At 45.5% G+C, this 19426-nt stretch overlaps 2 protein-coding genes across 10 annotated transcripts in view; one reads left to right on the top strand and one right to left on the bottom strand.

Moving 5' to 3' along the window:
* Positions 1 to 19426, top strand: part of LOC135921984 (sodium- and chloride-dependent glycine transporter 2-like) — a 65323-nt gene that overhangs the window by 17698 nt on the left and 28199 nt on the right. For 3 of the 8 annotated variants that reach the window (XM_070540415.1, XM_070540414.1, XM_065456390.1), the window contains exon 2: positions 18083 to 18215. In XM_070540415.1, the coding sequence (XP_070396516.1) occupies positions 18083 to 18215 (133 nt within the window). The other 5 variants (XM_070540411.1, XM_070540410.1, XM_070540409.1 and 2 more) reach the window with 5 other exon arrangements.
* On the bottom strand, positions 1074 to 14882 carry LOC135921988 (uncharacterized). 2 transcript variants are annotated; one of them, XM_065456394.1, is made up of 8 exons: positions 14764 to 14882; positions 14499 to 14682; positions 13188 to 13483; positions 10281 to 10366; positions 8612 to 8632; positions 7159 to 7212; positions 5481 to 5685; positions 1074 to 1535 (listed from the first exon to the last, which is right to left on the bottom strand). In XM_065456394.1, exons 2-8 carry the CDS (start codon positions 14532 to 14534, stop codon positions 1208 to 1210), a joined length of 1026 nt encoding a protein of 341 aa, XP_065312466.1. In that variant the 5' UTR covers positions 14535 to 14682; positions 14764 to 14882; the 3' UTR covers positions 1074 to 1207. The 2 variants fall into 2 exon arrangements, with proteins under 2 accessions (XP_065312466.1, XP_065312467.1); XM_065456395.1 differs by lacking the exon at positions 8612 to 8632.

The following is a 19426-nucleotide window of genomic DNA, read 5'->3' as shown; positions in this document are numbered from 1 at the left end:
CATGAGTTGACAGCAACGCAGAGCACATTTTGGTATTGAGCGCGACAGATCTTCAATGGCTGAAAATTAGAGTTGTCGGCCGGAGTGTAAGTTAACTTCCTTGCGCGACATGGAGGGCCTGCGTGGTTGGGTATATGTGGTCCAAACCTCTTTTCGCCAAAGCGATGTCCGACGCTGGACGCAAGATGCCCACACCGGATATATAGCGACACGGGGCCCTTAAGTGGAAGCTTTAGCTCGGCCCCAACTCCGACGCGGCATATGAAAATACATATAAAAGACCAAAAAGTTTTTCTGAGAAGAGCCCTGGACCGATTTCCATAAATTTTGTTGCATTTGTGAGAAAAACTTAAATGCTAGTTACCGTTGGAAGCGGAATTGCGATTTAGTGCCTGAATTTTTTAAGAGAATTTTCAAAACTTCCGAAGTTTGAAAAACATAGAAGCACGAAGTTTAAAAACTCATAGCTCCGCATCAAGGACAGATATCGGGGTCATGTGAACTGCATCCATTAGATCATTGAAAGCGCACAAATTTGATGTCATCTTTCATCTTACGTGAATTTATCTCGTTGTTCACAAAGGTTCTGCAAAAGATGTATTTCCAGATGACTATATTTTTTGATATCCACATGTAACATATCGATTTTGTCCGCTTTAGATGTACTAATAGATGCATTTCACAGAATTGTGTAATCATTTTTCGCTGATGAGTTAGAGTTGTAAACTTGATAGCTTCATTTGTTGAAAATTTTAGATTTTCGCCAAATTTTTATAAAAAATTCCCAACCTAAATTAAGAATTCGAAACGCACAGTCACTAGATTGAGTTTTTCTTTTAAATGCAACAAACCTAGTCAAATTTGGTGCAGTGGTTGCCGAGGAAAACGAATTATCCCTTTACATGTATCTATATAGGAGCACCCGAGCGAAAGCTTCCTTTTAATGCTGCCGCGTTAATGTAACTCAAAGCAATCACGTGCTAGGGATATGAACAAGTCCCCTCGTTGCTGCTGCAGCTATTGTTCTCTTTCGTGATTTAAGCACTTCGCCGCTGCGTAAGAAAAGTCCGAGATTTCGACAAAATTAATATTTATTTGGAGACCTGCGACAGAAACTGAACCAAGACCTGCGACAGAAACAGGCCTTTGGTCCAGTTACTAAAAAAGAAAGAGAAAAATTGACGAATAACTATACATAACTCAAATTCTACAACGTTTCGGCGCTCATAAATGCGCGTACGTTAAGTTGCCGAACTGAAGGGTCCCGGGCATATGTTTTTTTCGCCCGCGCTTCACGGTTCTCCACCGCTTCCTCCTCTTCCTCCCATTGGGCAGTGACGTTCGGCGCCATGGGGCCACGCGGGTCCTCCTCATCGTGGGCCCTCCCACCTGTCTCCGAGGAGTTCGGCCCGACGCCGCCTTCAGTGGTCACGGACTCGGCCTCGGTCTCACTACTAGCCGTAGTGGTGCGTAGGCGTACGGTACGCACGACCGAGAACCGCATGCTGGATGGCAGGCTCTTCGTGCTTGGACGCCTGAAAGACCCGAGTGACAGGGAATTATTATTGCTACAAATAATTTTTGGGTCGACGCTTAATTCAGCTTGCGTTGTATCCCTCTGTATCTATGCATGAATGTTGGCGTCTAAACTCCTTCCGCACTGCTTGAGTCACCCGCCGTGGTTGTGCAGTGGCTATGGTGTTCGGCTGCTGAGCACGAGGTCGCGGGACCGAAACCCGGCCACGGCGGCCGCATTTCGATGGGCGCGAAATGCGAAAACACCGGTGCACTTGGATTTAGGTGCACGTTAAAGAACACCAGGTCGTCGAAATTTCCAGAGTCCTCCACTACGGCGTGTCTCATAATCAGAAAGCGGTTTTGGCGTAAAACCCCATAATTTATTTTAATTTTTGTACTACTTGAGTCACTATAGGTAGGCAGTGGTCCGATGGGCTGCGCTGATGAGGCAGCCGGCTTCAAAAACAATCTCTCCGATGAACTCGAGTCTTCCGGTTTGAAACACCGTCGTGCTCTTCAATAAACATATCTGATGCTAACTTGGATCGCGGTGTATGTGTCAACGGGTATGCGCCACTTTTATGGTCATTATATAAAAACATATCTACAATTACACATCAAAGTCAACATAGACTGCTAATCACATTATTGCCACCAATCTTCTTTAAAGGATGGATGGACCGTCAGGTTTTGCTATTGCGCTGAAATCTCAATGTTTAAATCCAAATTGGAGCAACGTACTGCTCTATGGTTTGTTCCTTGGCTGAAGTGAAAATAACGGTATTGAGTTAAAACATGCATACTCGAGACAAAGGGGACAGTGCGTGTTGTAGGGATGATGTTGCGAATATACTCGCACACGACTCTCTGTGGCAATGAAAAGAAACGTACGCAGGAAAAGCGCGCACAAGAGCGCTCCTGAAAAAAAAAAAAAGCCTCATATTCTCCTTCGCGTAAATATAGGTTGGCAACGAGAAAATACAAGCCTTTTATTTATAGCAGCATACTAAAAGGAACTATGGCACTTCCTTTTAAATTTGAGCTATTTCGTGGCGTTTATCGTCCGCGTTTGGGAAGATGCGAAACCATGGCGTGTGGAAGCTACGCTGATTCAGTATGTGGTCAAAGAAATCGAAAATGCCGTAAGCTTCTGCTGGACTACACGACGCAGTAACATGCATGGAGAAGCTCGTGCCTTGTAGCTTCGCCTTCATTGCTTCAGATATCTATATGTGCACAGACGAGGTCACAAATGCCTCGTGAAGCCCGCGCTGATTTCTTTGTCGAAAAGAGTGGCATAGTGTGCGTCTCGCACAAGCCAGGCCTAAACGCCGCAATGCGCTTCGCGCCACCACTGTCATAGGTATTATCAGAGTGAAATGAAACGCGAACAGTGGAGCGCGTGGCCAAAGCATAACTGAAGGTACAGGGAGCGCAGTCCAGTCACCATCCACTGACAGGTACGTAGTAAAGCTGGTTCGACAGCACAGCACGACGATGCTCCTACTAGGCTGCTATATTTTCGTTTCGGTTCTGGTTTTATTTTATTTGACAACGAGAAAATACAAAAAGAAAACGGAATCTGAGATGTCACCGTATGGGGCCGAGTATTATCGCACAGTGGGGCGAAACGACAAGCCAAAAGCCATGCGTGTTGTCCAGTTTGCGCCGTCGTCATAACTGCGCCGTCATCTTTTCTCGCTTTCGAATGCAGGGCAACCAGAACAGAAACGAAAACATCGCAGTGTAGTGGGAGCATAGTCACGGCAGTGCTGTCCAACCGGATCTGCACGTCTGTCAATGGTGAGGACTGGAGGGTGGGCACTGTATACCTTCAGTTATGCTTCGGCCAAGCTCTCCCCTGTTCGCGCTTCATTGGACACCGATAGCACGCAGTATGTGATACTGACTCCTCATGAGCGGAACCTATTCTTTCATAATCGTCCGCCGCTTTCTCCGTTGCCACGTTCAGTTATGGTCCTTTAGTGCGTGCGTCGAGGAGGAGGAGGAGGAGGAGAAACTTTATTATTGCAGAAACCGTTGCGCGGTTTATTCCTGGGTGGTTCCCTCTGACAGGGCTCCACTGGCGATCGCGGCTCGCCGGGCCTGGTCGAGGGTCGCCAGTTGGCTTCCCAGGTCCAGTTCGGAGAGTCTCGCCTCCCAAGACCACGTAGTGAGTGTGTGTGTTGTGACTCGTGGCGAAATTGCGTCGCCCGGACGGTCGGTGCATTCGTGTGTTATGTGCGCGAGTGTCGCTGTGTGGTTGCTACACCAGGGACATGTTCGGGACGTATAACTGTCTGGGTAGATTGCGTGTAGACGAGACAAGTGTGGGTATGTGTTAGTTTGCAGGCGGCGCCAGTCCCTTGCCTGGAGTTTATTGAGAGCTTTGTGCGTCGAGATCAGTGCAATTTGCGAACAACACGAGTGCTTGCCAGGCAAGTGCTCTTCGCAGGAAGCCACTCCGCGTGTCCTATTTATGTCATTCTACGAGACTTCTCGCACCCTCAGTGGAACATGCTCGCTTTGATTGGTCACAAACAAGATAACCTTACCGAGAATTCTCGTAGTTAAATTCAATAAAGTGAGAAGCAGCATGCTCAAGTTCAAAAAAGGTGCCAGTAGTCCACTGCTTTGATCTATATATATATATATATATATATAAATGGGCCAGTGCTCTTTTTACTTCCTGTTCGTATAGTCTCAACCAACTAAAGAATTGACTACACAAAGGAGCAAATATCCTTGAAGTTTTAGCCGAAGGACTTTTGTATGTACAAATTGTTCTCGCGTTCCTATACGATGAGCTCGTCTTTAACACCACCTGTGACTACATCAGTGAACGTTCTTATGTGGGTGTAGGCGTAGTTACTGACTCTGTTTTTCCTCAACCTTATCTTCCTTGTTCTTTATTCCACCTCGCTTTTCCTCATCCTTCTTTGTTTTTCCCATTGGTTTTTATGTACAATAGCCAAATAGGCAAAACTTCAGTTGTCAATCATACCTGCGTTTTCATTTTTTCCTCTTTTTTTTTTTACTCCAAAGTTACGGACTTCAAGGTTTCAGCTGTGGCATTTACGAGGAGCAGGGTCATAGACGAATAAGTGCGTTACTCGGCAAGGCAGATCAAGTGCAAGGAATTAACTGCAAGATAAGCGCAAGGAACTTGGCTAATTTTTGGTTTAGCGGCATCTGAATCTGTAAGTACAGTGGCGTCTGAGATTTATTCGAATAGAAAAAACGAATTTTTGTTGATGTTGCAGTTCCCTATTAAATGAAGCTTTGCTTCCCCGCAATCTTGGAGTTACGTACTCAAATGTACGTGAAACTCATAAACTCCGTTCTTAGGCAACCGCTGTACCGCCTTGACTGAAATTATATTGCACATAAATGAGAGAGAGAGAGAGGTAAGTGTATCTGATTTGGGGCATCAATGGCTCACATACGCTATCGAGAATCAGCAAATGTCCCAAATCTCGAAGCTTAGGGATGATAAATCAGTCCTGTAAACTTTATCTGTTCGCTGGTTTAAAAGAAAAGGCATGTGTGTTGACAATATCTTACGTTAAATAATGTGCTTACGTGAGCTTCGAATAAATCGCTTTCTACAACTATTGGTACATTTCAGAACTGTCTACGTTATATAAAACTGGTACACTTTACAGGACCAATTGCTTACAGTTTACGGAACTGTGATATCAGTTCTACTGCGTAGTTGGTTATAAGAATTGGCACTTCCCGGTTATTCACATTTTAGGGCAACGAAAAAAAAATGATAGATATGCAGCTAGCAGTTGGTATAGTTCTCATCTGCTTATTCTTTTGGTGTCAAGAAAATTGCACCAAACTGCGTCCGGTAGGTCCCCAACGAAATGATTCCTGTATTTCCAGCTGACGAGGTAATGCTTGTACGTTAGATGTCTCTGCACTCCGAATATACCTCAAAGCTCCACAATATTCACCTGGAGGATGTTGAGCTCGTCGGTGACCGTGTCGTCTTCGTCGTCGGCGTGGTGGAATAGAAGCAGACACCTTCCACGACGCTCAAGCCGGTGCCCAGGCAGCGGCAGACACCCTCCACGCCGTCGGCCTCGCCCAGCCAAGGAGCGGAGTCGTTGCAGAGGGCGCCCACGTGACCTACTGCGGGCCTTGGAAATCCAGGAGGGGCTGAGTACATCAAGAAAGGCGGAGGGGGCGGAAATGTTAACGCTGCAGGCTTAGAAAAATTTACTAAGGAATACTTATAGAAATAATGACGCGGTATTTAGGATTACAAGTACAGAAAGTTGAGCTAGTTGGAAGTTATTCAACGTGGAAGAAGATAAGGCGTCTCATGGTAGAAGCCTGGCATATCGATAGTAGTGTAAGCGCATGCACGAGCCAGAGGGCGATTAACTTGCGTAAAGGAGAAATGAAATGCCTAAACAGTTATCTCTTGCGTAGGGCCAGACTTGTGACTGATTTACAAGTGGTGTTACCCTACATGAGCATGCGCAGGATAAAGTTTGTGCCTGCTTTTTTTTTTCCCACCACGTTGCGCCTTTCAGTTGACAGTTGGCTTTTCTGTCATATGGTTCTCTTGTGCCCGTGTCAGAGCACCTTACCTTCTTTCATGATGATATATAAGAGTTTTTGCATCATGTAGCAGATACACAGTAGCGAGCCCACGGCTTGGGGCTAGTTGGATTGGAATCATCGTTAAGCAGATGTAGCAGCGGTAGTTACGTGTAATGTGGGCCGCCGGACCAATTTCGACATCCGCCGGGCTTCCTTGCGTAGACCTCCCGCACTTCCTGTTTAGCGTTTTCGTTAAGTGAATATTTTGTACTATGCACATATCTAAATGGCAAAATCCGGAAGAAATTAAAAGGAGAAAATTCCGCTGTTGTTGGCGACAACATATTTAAGGTCTTTCGCGTGAACTGTCAGAAGTTTAACACACTATCAACGGCATTTGGTACATCCCACTTCTCTATTCGCAACACACGAGGGTGTGAAATATGGCCACAGATCGTATGTGAAGTCCGTTTTTTGTAAAACCCAAGGAAGGCTTGATAACAGTTTTAGCGTCAGTGGATGAGGGGAGACAGCTGGCGCTAGAAATGTTATCCACGTTTAGAGTACCAACTTGGTCAACATACAACCGTGCCAAGGGAAGTTATATGCTCGAGGGAGCAGCCCCCCTGTCCCCCGCTCCACCCAAAAAATAAACAATAACATCAAGCTGAGAGACATAACCTCAGCGCGATGTGACGCAGGAACATTTCTAAAATATCAGGGATGGCCATACTTATTTGAAGCACAATGTCGACAAAATCGTGTAATTAGCATCGCCGACGAACACATTTCCGGAAATTGTTTTTGTCGCTCGTATTTCTCGATGTCATATTTCCTGGAAATCATTGCGCTTCCTGCAGGAATCATCAGTCCGGAAAGGGTTAACTACCGTTTTCTTTTTCTTTTTTTATCAGATCCCCGTCGTGATTCAACCGCTGCGCCCTAGGTTCGAACCCAGCACCACGTGCTCTGCAACAGAATGCTATAGCCACTGAGCAGCAGGAGCAGCAGCAGCAGCGGTTCCAATGAGGAAGTTATCTTCGTGAGCAAAGCATACTTTCTTCCAAATGCAAGGCGACTTACGATTCGGCTTCTGCGTATGCTCGGAGGCGTCAGTAGATCGAGGAGTTTCAGCGTCTGCAAATGAAGTCGGGACGTGAGCGTTAGACAGAATATTAGTAAGTATTGAATCTATAGCTGCATTGATATAGCTTATGCGCCAGAAAATCAGCGAGCGCTCCACCTGCCCCAATAGATGGCTTGCTCGCGAAGAATGCCGCCGGGGAGGGGAAGCATGCATTATGCCTTCGTGGGCCAAATGAGTTGCTGAAACGGTGAAGAGTGGGTTGTCCGTAAGTCAGCGCGTACGGCTGCAGCGGTACGCCGGCAATCTGAAAAGGCGACGTCGCATGCCTGGTGTTATCACCATTGGCGACCTTAAAGGTGGTGACGCAGATGGCGGCAATGTGTTTTCCATCACACCGGCAGGGCGACGCCACTGGCGTAAATACTTGAACTGATAGCTCCATATCGTCGCAATACCACACGAATTTAACAATAAAGCCATCGAATAAACAAGCATTTGTGCATGTTTACTGTAGGTCTAGAGTTTGTAGGTAAAAACAGACTAGTTGACGTAATCCTCACGTGACCACTCTCTCTCTCTCTCTGCCGCTCTCTGTGAATCCGCCGGTGCTGATGTTACACGAGAAGTTCTATAGCCCAAAATCAGTGTCCCGCCTAGTGATTTTGTTTTGATCTTTGTCTTTTTCTTGCTTGAGAACGCTGTGTTATCGCAGTTATTATTGAATGTTTTATTATGGAAGCCTATGTATATCAATCTAGCGTCACTTAATAGTTACCGTTAGCGTCTCTTCAAAGATCCGTATCATTGTTATTGGAACTAGTTCTCATCTCGCATCACCTTATTTCTTACGTCAATAGCATAGGACTAATGTCTAAGTTACCGTTCAAAAATAATGCCTGACATTCCACTGGTCGTCTCAACATGCTTTTTTGTTGTGTGCATCAGCATATCAGCAGAAATGCCAGGAAATATCACTAATGATTTTCGCATGTATTTGGCATGAGCATGACATGCTATTCGTGCTATATGAAATTTGCTCCCAATGAGTGAATTACAGAGGACCTTTATTACGACCATTCATAATACCTTGCGTGAGCATACTAAAGCAATTTCGCTTCTTTATGCAATGGGCCCCACCATAATTCTAAAACTGGTGACTGCTGTGTTAAGGCGGCTCTTTTAACCTTAAAAAATTTGGGATAATATTTGAAATAATAAAGTTATGGTCCTGAAACACCTTGAAAAATTGAAACCAAGCCCATTAATATCACTCCGCTTAGTGCAGTTTCCCTATGTGACAGTCATAATTACAGTTATTGAGGCATTTTACATTTATAGCAGACGGCCCATGTAAATCTAAGTCTTCAGGATTTAGACTGAAGAAGGGGACAGTTCATTGGGGCATAAAGTCTGCAAAACTAATCCCTTCTCATGTAGCATCATACTTACTGACGTGAAGTCCGGCAGGGTCTAGAGGGAGACAGCAGGCAAACAAAGCACAATATAATTAGTGGCGACTCAGGTAAAAACTACGACAAGAAAACGCATATTTTAAGCTTTCGACCACAGTTTTCTTTAAAGCTTTTCGTGCGTTATTTCCGAGCGCGAACAAGCATTTGTATATTTATTTGCCAGGAGCCTAATCTTGCCGCATAACAGCTGATGCACGCAAACATTGTGACCAAGCCAGTGTTCATTGTATATCAATATAAAGTAATTTTTGAAATAGTCCTAGTTTCTTTTTTTATTAAATTTCGGGTGCCAATGCACGCCTGGCACAAATTTAAGTGTGGACGTTCGTTCATTAGATTGGTTCTTCCACTACAATTTACATTGTACTAACGACGAGCCAGGAGTAATAGAGAAACTAATTGCCTCAGGAATGGGACTTAGGCAGGTAGGGTATGCTAGCTGCAGTTAGTGGCAATTAAATGGTACACCTTCCTGTAATGCTCAGCCAGAAAAAGCAGTACAAGAAGACTGATATATAAACACTGTTCAACGACATCTGAGAAAAAGCTAAAAAACGACAAGATACAATATATTTCCTGTAAGTGACATAGCCTGAACTAAAAGCGGTAAGGGTAACGTAAGCAGGTAAAAATTAAACCACAGTTTTCCATGGCGTCATTCAAACTGATTGCAATATTTCTGGCTGCTTACCAGTGTCGGAAATTGAAATCATTTTTAGCACGCGTATATCAATCATAAGTTATGATCAGTCATACAAGGTACGCTAAAATAAAGAAATGCAGGAAAAGCACACAACTATTTTTTTAGATCAGTTGAAAACAGAAACTTTCGTAATATTAAGGGCCCCTTATGAGGCGTGAGATGGCCATAATTTAATGACAGCCGGAAGGCCGCTCTTTCATTCAAGAGCACCGAGTGACAGGATTTTCCCCAATTATGCGACTTTTGTTTTCAGCGAGGCCCCAGTTTTAGTCCGCATTTTCAGCACAACTGCTCCCCTAGACCTTCAACCTCGACTCCGCTTGAATGACAGCGCCGACAATTAGCTGAACTAGCCAGTGTGCCTCAACGACCTCCCCCTCCCCCCCACGATGAGTCCTCAGTGAAATATTTCTTTTTCGTTTCCTTGCATTCCGGCGACGTTCTAAATGCACTGCAGTGAAGGCTCGTTTCTGAAACCTCTCCGTCGTATAGAAATCACGGAGGCGGTTTATTACACCATCTCGTCTTTCTCAGTGGAGAGGAGGCGCCGTGCGAGACAGAAACGAGGGGCGCTTTATCTGTGAAATAACACGAAAGGCGGCGGCTTGCAATTCCAGGCCCGAGCTGACTGTCTGAGGGCAGAGAACATGCCACACGAATATTTGCGACAGGATGAGGTATGCGTCTGCTGAAGCAAAAGTTCTAAAATGACTTTGCGCATTGTAATGCCAAGATCTTCTCCCACCCAGCAGGTCTATGAAAAGAAACATATATTGCTATGAGGTTATTTGTTCTTTTCTCGTCTGACATCGTGTTTGACTCTTGTCAAACACGATGTCAGAGTCAGTCGTTTGCAATTTACGCGTCCGCGTGATAGCAGTACGGTGAGCCAAAATGGCTCATTAAGCAGTGGAAGTATGGAGCAGGAATATTTGTTGCTTACAAGGAGCCGACAGCATGCGGGAGAGAATGACCAGGAGGACCTGGATGCACCCGAGGAATGACAACAGTGCGCCTTCCCTTCCTCTTCTGTAGAGAGAGGGAGAGAAAGAGAGAGAAATCACAACTCATTGAGTGAGATGACATAACCACTTTCATTATTTCACTTTGCACATCCACGACTTTTTCCCGTGAACGCACTGATTGATGGTCAACTCTTTCCTAGATTCACCCACCGCGGTGGCTTAGCGGCTATGGTGGCTCGTATGAGCACGAGGTCGCCGGAACCTATCCCAGCCGTGGTGACTGCATTTCGATGGGGCCGAAAAGCAAAAAGAAAAAAAAAGAAACCCCCGTGTCTCGTGTATTGGGGACACGTTAATGATTTCCTGGTGGTCAAAATTAATTCGGATTCCTTCACTACACCGTGCCTCATAATCAAATCGGGGGTTTGGCTAGTAAAATTTCAGAATTCATTTTATGCATTTCATCGATTCCTCACTTACCGAAAGCAGTTGACGTATCCGTAAATTCGCGAGACTAAGAAAGATTTGTGTGTGCTAACATAAAATATGAACTCTAGGGGTTTATGTGCCAAAACCACGAGCATGATTACTAAGTCCGCCAGAAAAAGGAACTCCGGATTGATATTGACCACATGGGTTCCTTAAAGTGCATCCTAGTATAAGCACACGACCGTTGTTTCATTTCTGACCGCATGGAAATACGGCCGCCACGGCCGGGATCTCACCCACGACCTCAAACTTAAAAGCTCAGTGTGGTAGCCCATAAGCTACCGTGGCGGGTGGTGTATACATTTGCGAACAATTGTTGCGTGCTACTTTCACAGAGATTACAATTTTCTCGTGGCATCACTCTGCCTCCGCCTTGCTGATTTTCACAGAATTCGGTGCATGTTCATTGCTGCCACACGTAAAGTTGTCCATTCGTTTCCTCTTAGCCATTTGGCCTACAATCTTCTGACCATTCGTGACAGTGTTGGTATAGCGACTATTTCAGAAGAGCGACAGTGTCGCATTAGATGCCTCGGTTACAGAATTTTTAACTGCGGAGTATTCCCTCTGAAAAGCACGACAAACCTATTTGGCTGCAAAAAAAAAAAGAAAAAAAAAATGTGGCGTGAGGTAAAAATAAATTTGGGGCAACGAAAAACTGCCATAGTTTAAGGCATTATTCGGAAAAGAGAGGCCTCGTGGCTTGAAGCTGCCGCGATAAATGCCCCTGGAACGCCACCGCGACTGACATCCGTGTAACATCGCGTTGCTCGTGGTAATTGAGAGATGCCACACTTGCACATGTCAAGACCAACAGAAAGAGCGAGAACCTGTCTCTGCGAAGCAAAATTGGAGCAATATTTTTTTGGAGAATATTTTTTTTTGTTCAGCGCATACATAATTTTCATTCATTGAAGGCAAGTTTAGGTGATCGTCGAGATAAAATGCTTGACACCGCTATCCTGACTGTCATAACCGATTTTTACCGTTGTGCAGACACTACTGCTGATTCTCTAAAGTGAGCGAGGCAACCGAACTTCTTTGCGCTCCCGTCGGGCCTGGATCGCCGAGCTCTCTCACCTACACCGAACCCGCGTGGGGGCTGCGTAGCGCAATGTCGACAGCCACGAACTCGCCTGACAGCATGTATTAAACAGAGTAACGTTTGTGGCTTAGTGTCAAGTACCTCGTAGCATATACTGTAGAGTTTTCTGCAATCTGCGAGAGCCATTTGGCACTGGCGTCCACGGCAGCCGCTAGCGTCGCCATTAAGCCAGCTAAGGAATAACGCTTTATGGTCGCAGTTGAATAAACTTGGTCCTCGTGGCTTGAAGTGACCTTCTCACTGTGAGAGCTGATCAGTTTCAACAAGACCTGGTCCTATAAATAGAACTGAAGTCACGTCAAATCAAATCGAGTCCCATTTACGTCATAAAAAATTAATGCGCGACATGTGCTTTCAAAGAATCACATAGCTGTAACGGTACTTCCTGATTCGCATGCATGTGCGCTGAAAATAATTGCCATCACGCGCTTATAATACACTTTCGCTTGGTAACTTAGAAAGATAAAGCCTGATAGGCAAGTTCACGAGAACGTTTGAAGCCGGAGGCACGAAGACTAGGCAACTCTGTTTGCTGCTGAATGCTCTCATGTTAGCTCATATAGGTCGTAACGACAGGCTTCCCTTTAGCAAATTTAGTGCGACACTGTAGGCTATTTAGCCTCCAGTAACCTCGTGAGTACCCACCACTTTGTAGACGTTGTGAATGGCGCGGCACGTTTCAAATGAGCAGAGTTACGTCCATAACAATGCTACCGTTTTAAAACGTTGCCAAAGATTGTTAGCCTGCTATTATCACAGCGACTAGTTTCGCCTCCATACATGCGAAGTGCCAGCGCAGCACCTTTATCTCCAGTCTTAGTTACGCCCGCTGTTCCTTCATCGCTGTCAAGGATTCTGGTTGACCCTAAGCGGCCATATTCTGTCGAGGATGGGGCAAACATTTCAAGTGGCTTTGTTGAGCAGGCAAGCCAATGAACGGATGATGTCACACTACAAAGTTTCGTTCCTACTTTTTTCAACCACGGTGCTACGAGGCTCTTCAAGGTGGGACAAATGCCCCCGCTATCCACCGCTGCGGAGTATCAGTGTGTATACATTTAAAAAGACTCGGTGCTTTTTTATCAATACACATGCGTTGCACTGATACTTTACGCTACCCTATAGTACAACGTCAACGAGAACTGGACCGCTGCGGCTATGGTAATGATGATTAGTTTGCTTGTGCCACTGACCAATTTCATACACCTCCTACGACACACCACCTGCGTTGCGGCTATATGTAGAATGTCCATTTCACGTTCTAAAACATTTGCTGTCAAGTTGAACTCACGGCTCGGAGAGGGCTTTCAAATCCGAGGTATCAGCTGTATCCATGAGGGGCCTAGGCTGGGACTTTAGCGCGGTGCCCGAGAACCTGACGTTCTGTGGAGCGCGTGGAGGAATGGCGGACGGCGTGATGCCGGACGGCGTGATGCCGGGCGGCGTGGTACCGGACGGCGTGATACCGGACGGTAGACCAGACGGGACAGCAGAAGCGCTGCTGGTCATGGTGCCGGTCGTCGTGTTCGTTCGACTTTGAGTGTCGGAAGTCCAACTACTGGACCAATCTTCGGAGCGCGTGCTTGACTGCGAAGGAGGATTTATTGAGAGTGTTAGGAAACGCTTTCTTCTGTTTACTTAGAGGGACACTATAGGCATATAATAGGTTTGACGTGTATTTGTTATTTAGGCTTCTAAAACGCTACAACAGCCGTACTGCGAAAGCAGTCTGGGTAGCGGTAGAGATTTATTATTTGACGTACAATAACGAACATGAGGAATGGGAGGGACAACTGCTGTTAGCTTGACGAAACTCTCACACCCTGTATCTCGAAGAGGGGTCAGCATTAGGTCACAGATATATCGAACGATACATGACGTTGCAAACTACGTACGACTCACATATATTGACAAACGTGCAAGGTATAATCACACCAAACACAGGACTACAAAACAAGAATTAAAAGGGATATCCGATAAATATGTTCGCATGAGTAATTCTACGGTGAACAAAACACAGCAAGAAATTTACAATAATATGTAATTCTTTAAGTATTTAACAATGAGAAATTACTTAAGGTATGCGGTGAGAATGTTTTTATTACTTTTGTTTGTGGGCTTCCATTCTCAAAATTCTGACGAATAAGCTAGTCAAGAACATAAGGCCTGGTATGAGTAACTTTAATGATTGAATAGCGTATCAATACAACCCTCATAGACGGCATGATTAAGCATGCAGCATACATATACCTAAATTTATGCGGTGCTGCACGGCGACGCCAGCGCCGACGGCGAAAAATCTGCTCGGAGTGTTCATATAATTGCAACCGCTATAGTAGTGATTCATTCATACATTTAAGGCTGGGAAAGTTTACGTAGTAGGGTGCTTTTCAAAGTAATTTAACGTTTTTTATATATCGATGGAGAAGACACTCGTTCGTGCGTCCCACACAATATTCAAACCTATCACTAAGCGTGACATAACGTACGCGAAGAATGACCAGGAAGTAAATGTCCACGCAAATTATAGCGATGGCTCAAAAAACAAGATCCTAAAAGTGCGCATGAAATCACGCGACCACGCTCCTGGGGACGTACTCACCATGGTAGAAGTCCCTGGCTCTACATCGATGGACATGGCTCCCCTGAACAAGGCTCCCGTGAGGAGGCCGAAACGTCAGTTAAGAAAAAGAAGATATCACTTTGGTCGGTGACTGTTTCCTGTTGTCGCCTTGGAACGACTTGTTCGAGTGGAGCTGGATCAGCGGCACGTCCGGCTGCTTCGCCTGCGTTAAAAAAAAAAAAAAACGAGGTGAATATCGTTGGAGGTGGTGGCATGTTGCCGTAAACGAGCACCTCCTACTCACCGACTGAACTCGACTCTGTTCTCTCCGCGACTGGCAATTCAAAGAAAATACTGTTCCCTGGTTTTGATGCCGGCCCAACGGATGGAACGCGCGGAATGCTCTTCTTCGTCGTCCTCTTTTCTCGACCGTAGTAATTGCTCGAGCTCGACGGCTTCGCATTATAAGCGCGCACTCTCGTCATCTCGTAGGTGGACTTGTGTACCCGTACGGTTTAGTTCTAAATATACTCAGTGCAGTGATGAATCGCACGGGGTATCGATCTCTATTACAGGGGGCGCAGTACAGTTCAGTGGGATGGCCAGAACTGCACTAGAAGCTGGCGATTTCTCTGCAAGCGTGTGGCGGCGGAGGATAAATGTTGCAGGGTAGCTCATTATGAGGTATTGTAGGCATAAAACGAGAAGCCACACTCGACAAAGCAACAACGATTATATCAACAAAGTAATAACATTCTAACTTGTCCTTCTTTTTGCGCTTTTATGAATGCGTAAACTACAAAGCTCGGTTATTCTCTTGCTCGAGGCATGGGTCATATTCTTCTGAGAAGATGATGAAGAAGAAGGTGAAGCGATCGAAATGAAGATACATGCCATTTAAGTCTGTATTAGCAGTACTAAAATTATATTGACTTTACTGGGCCAGTTTCAATCGAGCCCGATTACATACGGCCTGTACGGGCTCAAAAGTTGTCGAGGCCCGTGCCGGTGAGACTTTCCCAAATTACAGGGCAGTTTATTGCAGTAAGCAGCGCAAAACAGGGAAAGGAACAGGGGAGGACGTGACGGAAGCGACTGTCTGCCTGCAAAGTTAGGGAACTTTAAACGAGGGCTCGCGTTGCAGCGTAACATTTTGTTTGGCCTATTGCACGTCGTGACTTGATAGCAACTCAGAGCACATTCTGGGAGTGAGAACGACAGGTCCTTAATGCCAGAACATTGGAGTGTTCAGCGGGAATGAAATACCTCGAGGTTGCTACTACTACATTCTAGAAAAGAGGTTTTGGGGCAGAAGGAACGCAGATGTGAAAAGGGAGAAGGGGCCTATAGAGGAGTTCAAGACGACGAGGGCTGCATGGTATACTACTTAAGCCCGTGGTATAGTAGCCTAAGAAGAATGCGTTCGATTACCGATGGTTTAGATTGCAAGTCGAGCCTTGTGAATGCTCTTTCAGATCACTTCGTGTTAATATTCGTTGATGATTTCCTTCATTTATTTTGCCCGTCTGTCGCATTTATAGGTTTATTTTGTTCGTATCAAAGCTGCTCTCCATTTTCACCCATTGTCTACAGCGCCTACCGCCCATGTGTAGATGCCCCCTACTTAACCACTTTATTTACCTTAAATGAAGTCCTGATTGATGTGCAACTCTCGCATAAGCTATATGTAGGAGTCCAGGCTATTGCGCTCTATAGGCGATATAAGTGCAACAAGAAAGAAAAGACTACAAACGTTCGCGTGCCTGCGAGATGTGGCGTAAACACGCGTGTTCGCGTCCAGAAAGAAAGAAAGCAGACGCCGTCAGAGGTAGAAAGATTAAACGAAACCTGAGACGTTTCGACCCCAAGATGGCATCCCTGTTCACAATCAATCACATTCTTCTGATCATGTTGTTGAGAGCCTTCATCGTGAACAAGGCTTCCCTGTGCAAGCCGAAGTTCTTGAATGTTATTTTCACCTTGGTTGGAGTCTGTTTTCGTCTTCGCCATGATTCTTCCCGAACAGAGTTGATTTTGCGAAACTCCCGACTTTATCACGCAGGTGTTCAGTTGCACGCGAGGTAATGGAGGTGTCTTCAGCGATCAAGCGACACTTGCGAACTTATCTAGCATACACACGAAATTGATTTGGCGTTTCCCAAAGCCGCTACCTGTATCAGTCCATTTCACGGAAAGATACAACTCGTCCTTTTTACATCATCCTTCAATGTATGATTTTGCGAATGCGATTGTTGTAAGGGCAATTGGCCATTGAGTTATGCTTTGGAAGCATAATTTTTACTGTCGACTAAAAATAAGTGAAGTAAGCATCCAAAACAACATGACCTACATCTGTGCGGTATAGAACTAGTCTATAGTTTATAAGCGAAAAGCAGAAAGGAATTCTTGCGTGCAGATTTGTAGCAAGTTCTCGCAAAAATTTTAATAGTGCTTTCAATTTCTTGTTAGTGACGACCTACGTCGATGTGGAAAACAAATTTCTTGCCCAGAAGTAGAACAAAAATAAAAAAAAGCAAATTCTGGGGTTTTATGTGCCAGGACCACAATACAATTATGAGACATGCCATAAGAGGAGGCTCCGGGTTAATTTTGAGCAACTGGAATTCTTGAACTTTGAACTTGCACCAAATACATGGTACACGGGCGTCGTTAAATCTCGCCCCCATCAAAATGCGGTCGCCGCAGCCTGGATTTGAACCCGCGCCCTTGGGCCTGGCAGCACAATGCCAAAGCAACTATGCCACCATGGCAGGTGAAAGGAAATCTTTGTGGAATTGTAGAAACTTATGTTTTTCGCAAAAATTTACAATTCTTAAATAAAGGTTTTGGTTTCTTTAGGTATGGCTAAGCCCACCAGTGGGTAACTGTTATGTGTTAATGAACTAACATATATTTTACTAGAAGAAGAAGAAGCGATACATACGTTGAGCGACGTATTTTCACTGAGGAACGACCAAAGAACCAACTACGACAGGCTTTGCGAGGTAAGCAAAATGTTTTCGCCTCACCCAACAAAGCCTCCTTCTGGCATTCCCAAAAAATGCGAGCTGCCTAGCCAGGTAGCACACCTGAATTACTGGCTTTGTGTTAACAGCTTGCCCTAATGAGCAGCCGAACAAGAAATAGGGGTGATGACCATTCCGAATAATTACCTTGGGCTAATCGGTCATTCATGGCTTCGGCACAGAGATGGCCCCTTTTCTTCATGTAGGTGCAAATGCTACATTGATTGACACCAAGTCCCAACCGGAGTTTGTTCATAGTGCTGTCTTCTCTAGCGGATCACATCAAGCTCTTGAATGAAAGGTTGTAGATTTGAAACTGCTAGGATAAGTTTCCAAGCTATTCCGGCCACGGTGGCCGCATTTCGATGGGGGCAAAATGCGAAAACACCTGTGTACTTAGATTTAGGCGCCCCAGGTGGTCGAAATTTCCGGAGTCCTCCACTACGGCGTGTCTCATAATCAGAAAGTGGTTTTGGACTCCAGTGTGAGGCTTCCCATGTTTGCCAGCTGCTCGACTGCATCAAGGTGACAGCCTTAGTGCTTTTACAGGTTCTTTATCTCACTTGAAACCACGAGAATTCTTACTTGCGATCGCAGGGCATCATGGAAGTTGCCGAGCAGCGGGACAAATGGAGCTACAAGGTCGAGTTCGTTTTCTCGTGCGTCGCTCTTTCCCTCGGTCTGGGAAACATCTGGAGGTTCCCGTACCTCACCTACCAGAACGGTGGAGGTACGTGAAAGGTTGCATATTGCCTTCAAATGCGTCATCACTGCCGATCTGCCCGTTAAGCTGCGAGATGTGAGAGCGACACATTGCCATCACTTCAGCGAAACGCGAATTAATTATTCTGTATTCTTGTGGCACTCTGTAACTTCTAAGGCGATTAATTTTGCATTATTAACTTTTGTTCGTCTCAGTCGCTGTGCAGAAATATGTTATTGACGCTATGCATCGTCTGAACGAACACATTATTATGCATCTTGTATTCGTTGCACTACCATTTTGTGTATGCCTTGTATGTATGTATGTATGTATGTATGTATGTATGTATGTATGTATGTATGTATGTATGTATGTATGTATGTATGTATGTATGTATGTATGTATGTATGTATGTATGTATGTATGTATGTATGTATGTATGTATGTATGTATGTATGTATGTATGTATGTATGTATGTATGTATGTATGTACGTATGTATGTACGTACGTACGTACGTACGTATGTATGTATGTATGTATGTATGTATGTATGTATGTATGTATGTATGTGCACTGCCGCCGTCACACTTGAAGGGTGAAGCAAGCGGCCTGCTTGACTGCCAGCGCGACGAAGCGGCAACTGCTGCAATCGAGACGAGAGTGGGGCCGGGTATGCGACACCTGTCAGCAGTATATGCAACCAGTTCTAGCTCCGTTTACCGACGGACTTGTGGCGGGTATGCATTTCCCCCGGCGGGCGTGCCTACTAAACTGCACGGCTTCCCTTTCCGAGCATGATTCTGTGTAGACGCACCGATGTCTAATCACCTGCCTTTTTTTTATCGTCGGGAAGGCCATTAGGCCCACCGTGGCCAAGCAAGACGAGCTGACGTCTCTGTTCATATCGGCCTCATCGAAAGACCGCGCCCCCGCCACTTAATGCGACTCCGAAATGCGGATGCTCAGAGTGAGGACTCGTTACATAAGCTGCCGACAGGTATCGCATGCCCGGCCGCATTCTCGTCTCAATTCCAGCCGTCGTCGCTTTGTGGCGCTGGCGTTCACACGGGCCGCTTGTTCCCACCTTCAGGTTAAGTGCAACGGCGGCAGTAAATTTCTTTTGCACGCTGCTGATTAGCGGTAGGGGACTCGTTCCTACTGACGCCTAATTAAGGACGCTTTGCCGTGCCCACTGTCATCTGCAGGTGATGTGAGCGCAAACTAAAGTTCAAATTTA

This window comes from Dermacentor albipictus, chromosome 6, assembly GCF_038994185.2.
Source record: "Dermacentor albipictus isolate Rhodes 1998 colony chromosome 6, USDA_Dalb.pri_finalv2, whole genome shotgun sequence".
In the NCBI taxonomy this organism is placed as follows: Eukaryota; Metazoa; Arthropoda; class Arachnida; order Ixodida; family Ixodidae; genus Dermacentor; species Dermacentor albipictus.
This window is presented reverse-complemented; position numbering and strand designations above follow the sequence as displayed.

What these genes read in the sequence shown, in the direction of transcription:
- LOC135921988 (XM_065456394.1), bottom strand. Translation starts at nt 14,534, where the DNA reads ATGTCCATCGATGTAGAGCCAGGGACTTCTACCATG. An exon ending in AGCCAGGGACTTCTACCATG is followed by an intron (nt 13,484 to 14,498) that starts GTGAGTACGTCC and finishes CCTCCTTCGCAG; the next exon opens with TCAAGCACGCGCTCCGAAGA. An exon ending in TTGAAAGCCCTCTCCGAGCC is followed by an intron (nt 10,367 to 13,187) that starts GTGAGTTCAACT and finishes CTCTCTCTACAG; the next exon opens with AAGAGGAAGGGAAGGCGCAC.